Source organism: Manis javanica, chromosome 1, assembly GCF_040802235.1.
Source record: "Manis javanica isolate MJ-LG chromosome 1, MJ_LKY, whole genome shotgun sequence".
Classification (NCBI taxonomy): domain Eukaryota; kingdom Metazoa; phylum Chordata; class Mammalia; order Pholidota; family Manidae; genus Manis; species Manis javanica.
In genome coordinates this window covers 203,197,895-203,213,170 of record NC_133156.1, presented here as the reverse complement: position 1 = coordinate 203,213,170, position 15,276 = coordinate 203,197,895, and the positions used below count along the sequence as shown (strand labels likewise).

The 15,276-nt window shown below is 35.9% G+C and overlaps 1 protein-coding gene across 1 annotated transcript in view; it reads left to right on the top strand.

Moving 5' to 3' along the window:
- GTF2A1L (general transcription factor IIA subunit 1 like) overlaps nucleotides 1–15,276 on the top strand; it is a 60,524-nt gene that overhangs the window by 11,186 nt on the left and 34,062 nt on the right. Inside the window, 2 exon segments of the mRNA XM_073213456.1 lie at nucleotides 1,708–1,899; nucleotides 2,083–2,206. Coding sequence (XP_073069557.1) covers nucleotides 1,792–1,899; nucleotides 2,083–2,206 — 232 coding nt within the window. The 5' untranslated portion in view covers nucleotides 1,708–1,791.

Below are 15,276 nucleotides of genomic sequence, written 5' to 3'. Positions count from 1 at the left end.
GCTCTGCTACCCTGAAGGGGTACCTAAACCTTATAAAGAGAATTGACAGGCTAAATGGCACTTGGTAAGACCCTCTACCAATCTTAACCAGAATTAAAGAAAAAAAGAATATCAAGGATTCACCATCATTTTCAGTTCATCTCAACTGCCATCACATTTGGCGAAAGACAGGGTACTTGGCCAGGTCTGTGTTATTTTATGGGTTCCAGGTGTACATGTGCAGCATAAAAAGGTTCATTTTTAGAGACATTATTTTAATGTGTATCTACTTTCTGATATTAATGTGTTTCAAGGTCTGTAAAATACTCATGCTTGAATATGAGCTTGCCAGTTATACCATTTTATCTGATGGTTAATCCCAAGGAGAGAGAATGTGTGTGTTTCTTTTAAACAGAGAAGTATGATGGATTTCCTGGATTATACATAGTTTTAATAAAGATAACAGGAAAAGAATATAAAGACTCACTAGTCCTAAAAGAGGAAGTATGTTCAGTACCTACTTTGCTTTTGAAAAATTGTGTTCTAATGGGTTATTGTTGACAGCTGCTGTTACACTCTGGCAGCAGTCTTAAAGATGCTTATAGAGCCAAGAGTTTTTTCCTGTAGTTTTAAATGTGATCACATTAACTGAGACTAACACTACAGCATCAGTTTAGTGTGCCTTTATCAGGGTAAACTGTTTTAGAAGAAGCAACTAATCTAGGGCACTTAATCTTAATACATATACTTTTAAGGTATTAATTAAATGTTACTGATTGGCCTGTTCATAGGTTTACCCTGCATCCTTAGAAGGATTAATCTGAAATCTAGCTACTCTTGGAGTGAGCAAGAGTATTTAGAGTATTTACTGAGTAGTATGAAAAAGCAGTCCTAGAATGCCACAGTTTTTCATTTTGGCCTGATTAACCACTTTGAAATAAGAAAAATTCAACTAAATGCTTGTTTTGCTATTTCTTGTGAGTGGAACTTACACTAGGTCAGTATTGTTAGTACACTTAGCATTGTCATTTGGACTGGAGTGAGATGGAGCACAGTTTATGTGAATTTGAAAGATTGAGTTTATTTCCCAGGGTATTTTTTATTCTATTTCTATTCAATATTTTCTATTGACCAATATTTAATCTGGGTAGAAATCTCTTTAATGTTATGGTGTCATAGTATGTTTTAGTTAGGAAGCATTTTAGGATGTTACTTATTCTCTGCAATATGCAGATTGTAGAAGGCTAAGGTTCATTCATATCCTTAGTTTCTCTTGATAGTGATTCAGTATATTTTTGGGGGCTATGTGTGTTTTTGAAGTGGGACAGGTTTTGGTTACTCTTCTAAGTGCTTGCCCCAGTGTTATGGATTGAAATTTATTAACATTTGTGGAAATAATACAGTGAAGACTAAAAAAAACTCCATTGGCCTCTATGAGAAAAGGGTAAATTGCAAACAGAAGGTTCTTTTTCACCTGCCTTAATTTAAGTTCATTTCCCTTTTTAAAAGTAGTGGGTAGTTTAAAATTCTGACTCAAAAAACCAAGTAACAGTTACATAACAGTAACTTGATGAGATTATCATTTCATATTTTATTGTAGTCCTATAATTCAGCCTTCTAGATAGGTTGAGACTATGGGTCTGAAGCTAACACAATTTATGGGCAACTAAGACTGTACTGAGAGTAGGATGTACTTATTAAAATTCCTCATGGTGGTTTTTTTTACAGTAAGTTGAGAAAGTGTACACTGCATGTCTTTTAAGGCTGGAGATATTAAAATGTGAGAATTTAAAACGTTTAACAATTGCTGTTATGAAGCCTAAACTCTACAGATCTGTAATTGAAGATGTAATTGAAGGAGTGTGGGATTTATTTGCTGAAGAAGGTATAGAGGAACAAGTCTTAAAAGATTTGAAGCAGGTTTGTAGACAATATTCCTTTCTCTTTTTGTTGTTCTTACATTTAAAAAAACTCAAATTATAGTTCTAATCCCTTCATTATAGTTTAGTACTTAACCATTCATCATGCCATCTGCTATTTTTAAAAAGTGAAAAAAAATAATGCTATTTAAAAAAAATTTTTAAAAACATTCTTTCTTTGCAGCTCTGGGAAACAAAGGTTTTGCAGTCTAAAGCAACAGAAGGCTTCTTCAGAAATAGTGTCCATTCACCTCTGTTCACCCTTCAGTGGCCATTCAACTTACACCAAACATTGCAATCATCGACAGGTTGGATAAAGTTACTGTCTTGGTGTTACTTGGATCTTCAGAACAATTTTTCCATTGGTGGCGGTTTTAATTAGAGGAGATAATGATCCTAAAGTGAGAGGGTTTGGACCTCAAAATCATTGTTAAATGAACACAATATAAATCACCACTCCATTTAATTTAGACAAAAAATATATTAGATATCCAAACTACTTTTTTTAACAAACTAGTATTTAAAAATATTAAAGACCACAAAGGTGACAAAGCGTTACTTCAGAGGAACAAATTATATAATTTTTGGGCTTTTGGGAGTACCTACTGGTCAAAGAATTTGATTTGGTTTAGTCAAGGAGTAATCCAGCCACCATTGCTGAAGAAGCAGAGGGAAAGATGGGTGCTCGCATGCTTGTGCATTCTCTCTTTTTCTTGCTTTCTGTATATATTATAAATCTGTTATTTTATTGGAAGCAAAATAGAGTTAACAAAAATATAGAGATTATTCACTAACTACCTCACTGTTTCACACACACACACATAATGATGGCTAGAAATTGACCATGTGCATTTTTCTTTTTTTTAATTTTTTATTTAGGTCTGATTGATATATACTCTTATGAAGGTTTCACATGAAAAAACAATGTGGTTACTACATTTACCCATATTATCAAGTCCTCACCCATACCTCAATGCAGTCACTGTCCATCAGTGCAGCAAGATGCTGCAGATCCACTATGTGCTTTTTCTGTGCTACACTGTTCTCCCCGTGACCTCCCACACCATTTGTACTAAACATAATACCCCTCAGTCCCCTTCTCCCTCCCTCCCCACCTGCCCTCTCACACCCCTCCCTTTTGGTAACCACTAGTCCCTTCTTGGAGTCTCTGAGTCTGCTGCTATTTTGTTCCTCCAGTTTTGCGTCATTTTTATACTCCACAAATGAGGGAAATCATTTGGCATTTGTCTTTCTCCGCCTGGCTTATTTCACTGAGCATAATGTCTTCCAGCTCCATCCAGGTTGTTGCAAATGGTACAATTTGTTTCTTTCTTATGGCCGAATAATATTCCATTATGTATATGTACCACATCTTTATCCATTCATCTACTGATGGACACTTAGGTTGCTTCCATATCTTGGCTATTGTAAAAAGTGCTGCGATAAACGTAGGGGTGCATATGTCTCTTTGAATCTGAGATGTATTCTTTGGGTAAATTCCAAGGAGTGGGATTCCTGGGTCAAATGGTATTTCTATTTTGAGTTTTTTGAGGAACCTCCATATTGCTTTTCACAATGGTTGAACTAGCTTACATTCCCCTTTCTCTGCATCCTCACCAGCATTTGTTGTTCTTAGTCTTTTTGATGCTGGCCATCCTTATTGGTATGAGGTGATACCTCATTGTGGTTTTAATTTGCATTTCCCTGATGATTAGTGATGTGGAGCATCTTTTCATGTGCCTGTTGGCCATCTGAATTTCTTCTTTGGAGAACTGTCTGTTCATATCCTCTGCCCATTTGTTAATCGGGTTATTTGCTTTTTGGGTGTTGAGGCATCTAAGTTCTTTATATATTTTGGATGTTAACCCCTTGTCAGATATGTCATTTACAGATATATTCTCCCATACTGTAGGATGCCCTTTTGTTCTGTTGATGATGTCCTTTGCTGTAGAGAAACTTTTTAGTTTGATGTAGTCCCATGAGTTCATTTTTGCTTTTTTTCCCTTTCTTGAGGAGATGCGTTCAGGAAGAAGTTGCTCAGGCTTATATTCAGGAGATGTTTGCCTATCTTGTCTTCTAAGAGTTTTATGGTTTCATGACTTACATTCAAGTCTTTAATCCATTTTGAGCTTACTTTTGTGTATGAGGTTAAACAATAATCCAGTTTCATTCTCTTGCATGTAGCTGTCCAGTTTCGCCAACACCAGTTGTTGAAGGGGCTGTCATTTGCCTATTGTATATCCATGGCTCCTTTATCGTATATTAATTGACCATATATGGTTGGGTTTATATCAGGGCTCTCTAGTCTATTCCATTGGTCTATGGGTCTGTTCTTGTGCCAGTACCAAATTGTCTTGATTACTGTGCCTTTGTAGTAGAGCTTGAAGTTGGGGAGCATAATGCCCCCTGCTTTATTCTTCCTTGTCAGGATTGCTTTGGTTATTTGAGGTCTTTTGTGGTTCCATATGAATTTTAAAAAGATTTTCTCTAGTTTGTTGAAGAATGCTGTTGGCATTTTGATAGGAATTGCATTGAATCTATAGATTGCATTAGGCAGGATTGCCATTTTGACAATATTAATTCTTCCTATCCATGAGCATGGGATGTGTTTCCATTTATTGGTATCTTCTTTAATTTCTCTTAAGAGTGTCTTGTACTTTTCAGGGTATAGGTCTTTCACTTCCTTGATTAGGTTTATTCCTAGGTATTTTATTCTTTTTGATGCAATTGTGAATGGAATTGTTTTCCTAATTTCTCTCTCTGCTAGTTCATTGTTAGTGTATAGCAATGCCACAGGTTTATGTGTATTAATTTTGTATCCTGCAACTTTGCTGAATTCAGATATTAGATCTAGTAGTTTTGGAGTGGATTCTTTAGGGTTTTTTATGTACAATGTCATGTCATCTGAAAATAGGGACAGTTTAACTTCTTCCTTGCCAATCTGGATGCCTTTTATTTCTTTGTGTTGTCTGATTGCCGTGGCTAGGACCTTCAGTACAATGTTGAATCAGTGGGGAGAGTGGGCATCCCTGTCTTGTTCTTCATCTCACAGGAAAAGCTTTCAGCTTCTCACTGTTCAGTATGATTTTGGCTGTGGGTTTATCATATATGGCCTTTATTTTGTTGAGGTACTTGCCCTCTATACCCATTTTGTTGAGAGTTTTTATCATGAATGGATGTTGAATTTTGTGGAATGCTTTTTCAGCATCTATGGAGATGATCATGTGGTTTTTGTCCTTCTTTTTGTTGATGTGTTATATGATGTTGATGGATTTTCGAATGTTGTACCATCCTTGCATCCCTGAAATAAATCCTACTTGATCATGATGGATGATCTTTTTGATGTATTTTTGAACTTGGTTTGCTAATATTTTGTTGAGTATTTTTGCATCTATGTTCATCAGGGATATTTGTCTGTAATTTTCTTTTTTTGTGGCATCTTTGCCTGGTTTTGGTATTAGAGTGATGCAGGCCTCATAGAATGAGTTTGGAAGTATTCCTTCTTCTTCTACTCTTTGGAAACTTTAAGGAGGATGGGTATTAAGTCTTCACTAAATGTTTGATAAAATTCAGCGGTGAAGCTATCTGGTCTAGGGGTTTTGTTCTTAGATAGTTTTTTGATTACCAGTTCAATTTCATTGCTGGTAATTGGTTTGTTCAGATTTTCTGTTTCTTCTTTGGTCAGCCTGGAAGGTTGTATTTTTATAGAAAGTTGTCCATTTTTTCTAGGTTACCCAGTTTGTTAGCATATCATTTTTCATAGTATTCTCTAATAATTCTTTGTCTATCTGTGGTGTCCATAGTGATTTTTCCTTTCTCATTTCTGATTTTGTTTATGTGAGGGAACTCTCTTTTTTTCTTGATACGTCTGGCTAGGGATTTATCTATTTTGTTTATTTTCTTGGAGAACCAGGTCTTGCTTTCATTGATTCTTTCTATTGTTTTATTCTTCTCGATTTTATTTATTTCTGCTCTAATCTTTATTATGTCCCTCCTTCTGCTGACTTTGGGCCTCATTTGTTCTTTTTCTAATTTCATTAATTGTGAATTTACACTGCTTATATGGGATTGTTCTTCTTTCCTGAGGTAGGCCTGTATTGCAATATACTTTCCTCTTAGCACAGCCTTGGCTGCATCCCACAGATTTTGCGGTGTTGAATTATTGTTGTCATTTGTCTCCATATATTGCTTGATCTCTGTTTTTATTTGGTCATTGATCTATTGGTTATTTAGGAGCATGTTGTGAAGCCTCCATGTGTTTGTGGGCTTTTTCATTTTCTTTGTGTAATTTATTTCTAGTTTCATACCTTTGTTGTCTGAGAAACTGGTTGGTATAATTTCAATCTTTTTGAATTTACTGAAGCTCTTTTTGTGGCCTAGTATATGATCTATTCTTGAAAATGTTCCATGTGCACTTGAGTAGAATGTGAATTCTGCTGCGTTTGGGTGTAGAGTTCTGTGGATGTCTGTTAGGTCCATCTGTTTTAATGTGTTGTTCAGTACGTCAGTCATCTTACTTATTTTCTTTCTGGTTGATATGTCCTTCAGAGTGAGTGGAGTGTTGAAGTCTCCTAGAATGAATACATTGCATTTTATTTCCCCTTTTAATTCAGTTAGTAGTTGTTTCACATATGTGGTTGCTCCTGTGTTGGGAGCATAGATATTTATAATGGTTATATCTTCTTGTTGAATTGACCCCTTTATCATTATGTAATGTCCTTCTTTGTCTCTTGTGACTTTCTTTGTTTTTAAGTCTATTTTGTCTGATACAAGTACTGCAACTCCTGCTTTTTTCTCCCTGTTAGTTGCATGAAATATCTTTTTCCATCACTTTACTTTTAGTCTGTGTATGTCTTTGGGTTTAAAGTGAGTCTCTTGTAAGCAGCATGTAGACGGGTCTTGTCTTTTTATCCATTCACTGACTCTATGTCTTTTGATTGGTGCATTCAGTCCATTTACATTTAGGGTGATTATCGATAGGTATGTACTTATTGTTATCACATACTTTAGATTCGTGCTTACCAAAGGTTCAAGGTTAACTTCCTTACTATCTAAGAGTCTAACTTAGCTCACTGATTATGCTATTACAAACACAATCTAAAGGTTCTTTTCTTTTTCTCCTCCTTTTTCTTCCTCCTCCATTCTTTATGTATTAGGTATCATATTTTGAACTGTTTTTTATCCCTTGATTGACTTTGGGGATAGTTAATTTAATTTTGCATTTGCTTAGGAATTAGCTGTTTTACTTTCTTTACTGTGGTTTTATTACCTCTGGTGACAGCTATTCAACCTTAGGAACACTTCTATCTATAGCAGTCCCTCCAAATACACTGTAGAGATGGTTTGTGGGAGGTAAATTCTCTCAGCTTTTGCTTATCTGAAAATTGTTTAATCCCTCCTTCAAATTTAAATGATAATCTTGCTGGATAAAGTAATCTTGGTTCCAGGCCCTTCTGCTTCATTACATTAAGTACATCATGGCACACTCCCTTCTGGCTTGTAAGGTTTCTGCTGAGAAGTCTGATGTTAGCCTGATAGGCTTTCCTTTGTATGTGATCTTATTTCTCTCTCTGGCCACTTTTAATAGTCTGTCCTTATCCTTGATCTTTGCCATTTTAATTACTATATGTCTTGGTGTTGTCTTCTTTGGGTCTGTTGTGTTGGGAGATCTGTGGATCTCCATGGCGTGAGAGACTGTCTCCTTCCCCAGATTGGGAAAGTTTTCAGCAATTACCCCCTCAAAGACACTTTCCCTTTCTCTCTCTCTTATTCTTCTGGTATCCCTATAATGCGAATATTGTTCTGTTTGGAATGGTCCCACAGTTTTCTCAATATTCTTTCATTCTTAGAGATCCTTTTTTCTCTCTGTGCCTCAGCTTCTTTGTATTCCTCTTCTCTAGTTTCTATTTCATTTATCATCTCCTGTATCCAACCTGCTTTTAATACCCTCCATTGTGCTCTTCAATGATTGGATCTCTGACTGGAATTCATTCCTGAGTTCTTGAATATGTTTCTGTACCTCCATGAGCATGTTAATGATTTTTATTTAGAACTCTGTTTCAGTAATAGTTATGAGGTCCATGTCATTTAAATCTTTCTCGGGAGTTGTATTAATAATTTTACCCTGGACCAGGTTCCTTTGGTGTTTCATATTTGTGTATGGCGCCCTCTAGTGTCCAGAAGCTCTACTCTCTGGAGCTGCTCAGCCCCTGAAGCAATGTTGGGGGTCGCAGGGAAGTGGTATTGGTGCCTGGGGGGGGGGAGGAAAGAGCTGTTTCCTGCTTCCTGGCTGCTATGCCTGTCTCCACTTCCTGAACCAGTTCACCGAGCACACAGTTACAAGCTTTTGTCCCAGAGTAGCCAGATCTGGATCCGTGCTTTCCACAAACAGCTGTAATGTCAGTCTCTCCAGGAATTCTGCCTGTCTTAGCTTTCCAACCCCGTAATCACGTGAGTATCATGAAAGCACCATGAGATATAGGTTTGTGCTCCCAGAGCAGATCTCTGGATTTAGGTATTCAGCAGTCCCAGACCTCCACTCCCTCCCCCATTCTGTTTCTCTTCCTCCTGCCAGTGAGCTGGGGTGTGGGAAGAGCTTGGGACCTGTTGGGCCACAGCTTTGGTACGTACCCTGTTCCGTGAGGACTGCTCTTTTCTCCAGGTGTATGCAGTCTGGCACAGTCCTCTTTCCTGTTGCTCTCTCAGGGTTAGTTGTATTAATTATATTTTCATATTATGTGTGGTTTTAGGAGGAAGCCTCTGTCTCACCTCTCATGCCACCATCTTTAATCCCTCTTTTTTTTTTAATTGAAGCATCACTGATAATACTATCTTATATTGGTTTCAAATATACAACACAGTGGTTCAAGAGTTACCCGTATTATTAAATCCTCACCCCCACTAATGCAGTTACTGTCTGTCAAAACAGAAAGATATTACAGAGTCATTGACTATACTCTCCATGCTGTACCAAGTTATATTATGAGTGAGAATTTTTGTGCCTCTTTATCCCTCTCACCCTCCCCAAACACCCAGCCCAACTGCTTCCCCATGGTAACCACTAGGCACTTCACAGTGTCTATAATACTCCCTGCTGTTTTGTTCCTTCTGTTTTGCTGTTTTTATATTCCACAAAGAAGTGAAATCATATGGTATTTGTCTTTCTCACCTGACTTATTTCACTGAGCATAATATTCTAGATCCATCCATGTTGCTGCAAATGGCAGGATTTCTTTTCTTTTTATGGCTTAATAATGTTCCATTGTGTATATGTACCACCTCCTTTTTATCCATTCATCTGTTGTTGGACACAGGCTGCTTCCATATCTTGGCTATTCCAAACAGTGTGGCAGAAAAATATGTGGGTGCATATATCTTTTTGAATCAGGAATTTTGTTTTCTTTGGGCAAATTCCTACGAGTGGAATTATTGAAATTACTGTTTTCCACAGTGGCTGTACCAGTTGACATTCCCACCAAGTGTTGGAGAGTTCCCTTTTCTCCACATCCTTGCCAACACTTTTTACTTCTTGTTTTTTGGATAGTCGCCATTCTAAGTGGTATGAAGTTATATTTCATTATGGTTTTGATGTGCATTTCCCAGATGATTAGTGATGTGGAGCATCTGTGCATGTGTCTGTTGGCCATCTGTATTTCTTCTTTGAGAAATAACTGTTCAGATCCTCTGCCTATTTTTTAATCAGATTATTTGTTTTTTGGGTGTTGAGGCATATGAGTTCTTTATATATTTTGGATATTAACCCCTTTTTGGATGAATTGTTTACAAATATATTCTCCCATACTATAGGTTGCTTTTTTGTTCTGCCAATGGTGCTGTTTACTGTACAGAAGCTTTTTAGTTTCATGTAGTACTACTTGTTCATTTTTTATTTTGTTTCTCTTGCCTGAGGAGATGTGTCCAGGAAAAAATTGCTCATGCTTGTATTCAAGAGATTTTTGCCTGTTTTTTCTTTTAAGAGTTCTTTGGGTTCATGTCTTACATTCAGGTCTTTGATCCATGTTGAGTTTACCTTTACTAATGAAGTTACACGGTAATTCAGTGTCATACTCTTGCATGTAGTTGTCAAGTTTTCTCAACACCAGTTATTGAAGAGGCTCTATTTTCCCCATTGTATGTTCATGGGTCCTTTATCATGTATTAATTGACCATATATATGTGGGTTTATATCTGAGCTCTCTGTTCTGTTTCGTTGATCAATGTGTCTGTTCTGTGCAAGTACCATACTGTTTTGATTCTTTAACTTTGTGGTAGAGCTTGAAGTCAGAGAGTATAATCCCGCAGCTTTATTCTTCTTTCTCAGAATTGCTTTGGCTATTGGGATCTTTTGTGGTTCTATTTGAATTTCAGAACTATTCTAGTTTATTGAAAAATATTACTGATATTTTGGTAGGGATTACACTGAAAAAGTTAATTGCTTTGGGATGGCCATTTTGACAATGTTAATTCTTTCTATACATGAGCATGGGATAGATTTCCATTTATTGGTGTCTAATTTCTCTCATCAGTGTTCTGTAGTATTCAGAGTATAAGTCTTTCACCTCCTTGGTTATATTTATTCCTAGGTATTTTATTATTTTTGATGCATTTGTAAATGAAATTATTTTCCTATTTCTCTTTATGCTAGTTTGTTGTTAGTATATAGGAATGCAATAGATTTCTGTGTGTTAATTTTGTATCCTGCAACTTTACTGAATTCAGTTAGTAGTTCTAATAGTTTTTTGGTGGAATCTTTAGGGTTTTCCATATATAGTACCATGTCATCTACAAATAGTGATCCATATATAGTACCATGTCATCTACAAATAGTGATAGTTTAACTTCTTCCTTACCAATTTGGATGCTTTTTATCTCTTTGTATTGTCTGATTGCTGTGGCTTGGAACACCTGTACTATGTTGAATAAAAGTGGTGAGAGTGGACATTCTTGTCTTGTTCCTTATCTTAGAGGAAAAGCTTTCAGCTTTTCACCACTACATATGATGTTAGCTGTGGATTTCTCTTATATGGCCTTTATTATGTTGACATGTATTCCCTCTATACCCATTTTGTTGAGAGTTTTTATGATTGGATGTTGAATTTTGCCAAATGCTTTTTCAGCATCTACTCAGATGATCATATGGTTTTTTATCCTTCTTTTTGCTAATGTGGTTAATGATACTGATTGATTTATAAATATTATACCATCCTTGTATCCCTGGAATAAATCCCACTTGCTTATGATGGATGATCCTTTTGATGTGTTTTTAAATTTGTTTTGCTAATATTTTGTTGAGGGTTTTTGCATTTATGTTCATATTGGTCTATAATTTTTTTTTGTCTTTGCCTAGTTTTGATATTAGAGTGATGCTGGCCTCATAGAATAAGCTTGGAAGTATTCTCTCCTCTTCTCCTTTTTGGAATGCTTTAAGAAGGATGGGTACCAGCTCATCTTTAAATGTTTGATAGAATTCAGCTGTAAAGCCATCTGGTCCTGGAATTTTTGTTTGTTGGGAGTTTTTTGATTACCAGTTCAATTTCGTTGTTGGTAATTTGTCTGTTCCAATTTTCTGTTTCCTCTTGGATCAGTCTTGGAAGGTTGTATTTTTCTAGGAAGTTGTCCATTTCTTCTAGCTTGTCCAGTTTATTTGCATGTAATATTTCATAGTGTTCTCTAATAATTCTTTGTATTTCTGTGCTATCTGTTGTGAATATTCCTTCTTTGTTGTTTATTTTTTTGTGTATGTACTCTTTTTTTCTTGGTAAATCTGGCTAGGGGTTTATCTATTTTGTTTATGTTCTCAAAGAACCAGCTTCTGGTTTCATTGATTCTTTTATTGTTTTATTCTTCTCAATTTAATTTATTTCTGCTCTGATCTTTATTATATCCCTCCTCCTACTGACTTTTGGCTTCACTTGTTCTTCTGTTTCTAGTTTCTTTAATTGTGAGTTTAGACTGTTGGATTCTTGTTTTTTGAGGTAAGCCTGTATTGCTATGTAATTCCCTCTTAGAACTGCTTCTGCCATGTCCCCCAAATTTCTGTGTGTTGAATTTTTGTTTTCATTTGTCTCCATGTATTGCTTGATTTCTGTTTTAATTTGTTCATTGATCCATTGATTATTTAGAAGCATGTTCTTTAGCCTCCATGTGTTTGTAGGCTTTTTTGTTTTCTTTGTGTAATTTATTTCTAGTTTGATACCATTGTGGTCTCAGAAGCTGCTTGATGTAATTTCAGTCTTCTTGAATTTAGTGAGGCTCTTTTTGTGGTCTAGTATATGATCTGTCTGCAAAATGTTCAGTGTACACTTTAGAAAAATGTGTATCCTTCTGCTTTGGGGTGAAATGTTCTGTAGATATCTGTTAAGTCCATTTGATTTAATATATTGTTCACTGCCTTTGTTTTCTTACTTATCTTCAGTCTGGGTGATCTGTCTGTTGATGTGAGTGGTGTGTTAAATTCTTCTGAAATGAAAGTGTTGCAGTCTATTTCCCCCTTTAATTCTGTTAGTATTTCTTTTACACATTTAGGTGCTCCTTTATTGGGGGCATAGATATTTATAATGGTTATATCCTCTTGTTGGACTGACTACTTTATCATTATATGAAGTCCTTCTTTGTCTCATGTTACTTTGTTCTGAAATCTATTTTGTCTGTATAAGTACTGCTACTCCTGCTTTTTTCTCCCTATTATTTGCATGAACTATCTTTTCCATCCCTTTACTTTTAGACTTATGAATGAGTCTCTTGTAGGCAACATAGAGATGTGTATTGTTTCTTTATCCATTCTGCCACTCTTACATCTTTTGGTTGGTACATTCAGTCCATTTATATTTAAGGTAATTATTGATAAGTATGTACTGTTGACATTTTACTAATTGTTTTCTGGTTGTTTGTATATCTCCTCTCTATTCCTTTCTTCCTTTCTTATATTCTTCTCTTGTTATTTGATGGTTTTTTTTTAGTGTTGTGATTGGATTTTTCTTTTTTCTTTTCTTTCTATTATAGGCTTTAGGTTTGTGGTTACCCTAAGGTTCAAGGATAGCTTCCTGACTGTATAGCAGTCTATATTTACTTGATGATTGCTCTATTTCAAACACAATCTAAAAGTACTTCTTTTTTCTTCTTTTTCCTCCTCCACACTTTATGTATTAGATGTCATAATCTGCACTTCTTATGTATCCCTGACTGATTTTGTGTATAGTTGGTTTCATTACTTTTGTTTTAATTTCATGCCTGCTTGGTGAGTAATTGGTCTACTACCTCTACTGTGGGTTTATTTTCACTGGTAAAAACTATTTAGCTTTAGGAGGACTTCCATCTATGGCAGTCCCTTTAACATATGCCATGATGCTGTTTTAGTGGTTTTAAATTTGAGCCCTTGTTTATCCGGGAATTGTTTAATGTCTGCTTCAAATTTGAATGATAATCTTGCTGGGTAGAGGATTCCTAGTTGAAGGTCTTTCTGTTTCAGTGCATTAAATAGTTCAAGCCACTGTGTTCTGGCCTGTAAAATTTCTGCTGAGAAGTCTGCTGCTAGCCTGATGAGGTTTCCCTTATAAATAATCTTTTTTTTTTTAACTGCCTGCTTTCAGTACTCTGTCCTTATCCTTAATCTTTGTCATTTTAATTATTATATGTCTTGGTGTTGTATTCCTGGGGTTTCCAGATTGGGGAAGTTTTAAACAATTATTTCCTCAAAAAAAACTTTCTAACCATAAAACTCTTAGAAGAAGACATAGGAAAAACTCTCTCGAATATAAACATGAGCAACTTTTTCATGAACTTATCTCCTCGGACAAGGGAAACAAAACAAAAGCAAAAATAAACAAGTGGGATTACATCAAACTAAAAAGCTTCTGTACAGCAAAGAACATCATCAGTAGAACCAAAAGGCATCCTACAGCATGGGAGAATATATTCATAAATGACATATCTGATAAGGGGTTAACATCCAAAATACATAAAGAACTCACATGCCTCAACACCCAAAAAGCAAATAACCCGATTAAAAAATGGGCAGAGGATATGAATAGACACTTCTCCAAAGAAGAAATTCAGATGGCCAACAGGCACATGAAAAGATGCTTCACGTCGCTAATCATCAGGAAAGTGCAAATTAAAACCACAATGAGATATCACCTCATACCAGTTAGATGGCCAACATCAAAAAGACAAGGAACAACACATGCTCATGAGGATGCAGAGAAAGGGGAACCCTCCTATACTGTTGGTGGGAATGTAAGTTAGCTCAACCATGGTGGAAAGCAATATGGAGGTTCCTCAAAAAAAACTAAAAATAGAAATACAGTTCGACCCAGTAATTCTACTCCTAGGAATTTACCCAAAGAAAACAAGATCACAGATTCAGAAAGACATATGCACCCCTATGTTTATCACAGCACTATTTACAATAACCAAGACATGGAAGCAAACAAGTGTCTGTCAGTAGATGAATGGATAAAGAAGAGGTGGTACATATACACAATGGAATATTATTCAGCCATAAGAAGAAAAGAAATCCTACCATTTGCAACAACATAGATGGAGCTAGAGGGTATTATGCTCAGTGAAATAAGCCAGGCAGAGAAAGACAAGTACCAAATGATTTCACTCATCTGTGGAATATAATAACAAAGCAAAAACTGAAGCAACAAAACAGCAGGAGAATCATAGAACCCAAGAATGGACTAGTGTTTACCAAAGGGAAAGGGATTGGGAAGGGAGGGATAAGGGGATTAAGGGGTATTATGATTAGCACACATAATATAGGGGTCACGGGGAAGGCAGTATAGGACAGAGAAGAGAAGTAGTGACTCTATAGTATCTTACTATGCTGATGGACAGTGACTGTAATGGGGTATGTGGTGGGGACTTGATAATACGGGAGAAATGTAGGAACCACAGTGTTGTTCATGTGAAATCCAAGCATAAGATTGTATATCAATGGTATCTTAATAAAAAAAATGAAAATAAATAAAATATAAAAAATAAACACACACACACACACACACAAAGACTTTCAATTCCTTTGTCTCTTCTCTTTCTGGTACCCCTATTATGCAAATATTGTTTTTTGTTCTCACAGCTGTCTTATCATTCTTTCATTCCTAGAGAGCCTTTTTTCTCTGTTCCTCAATGTTGTAGTCCTGTTCTCTAATTTCCATCTCATTGGCTCCTTTACTTGCAGCAATCTATTATTCATCCCCTCCATTGTATATTTCATTTCAGTTACTGTTTTCTTGAGCTCTGAGGGGCTCTTTTTCAGCTCTTGTATCTCTTTGTTGAAGTCCTCCCTGAGATCTTCAATACTTTTCCACAGATCGTGAGCATATTTATGGCTTTTACTTTGAATTCATATCAAGAAGATTGATAATTTCGTTTA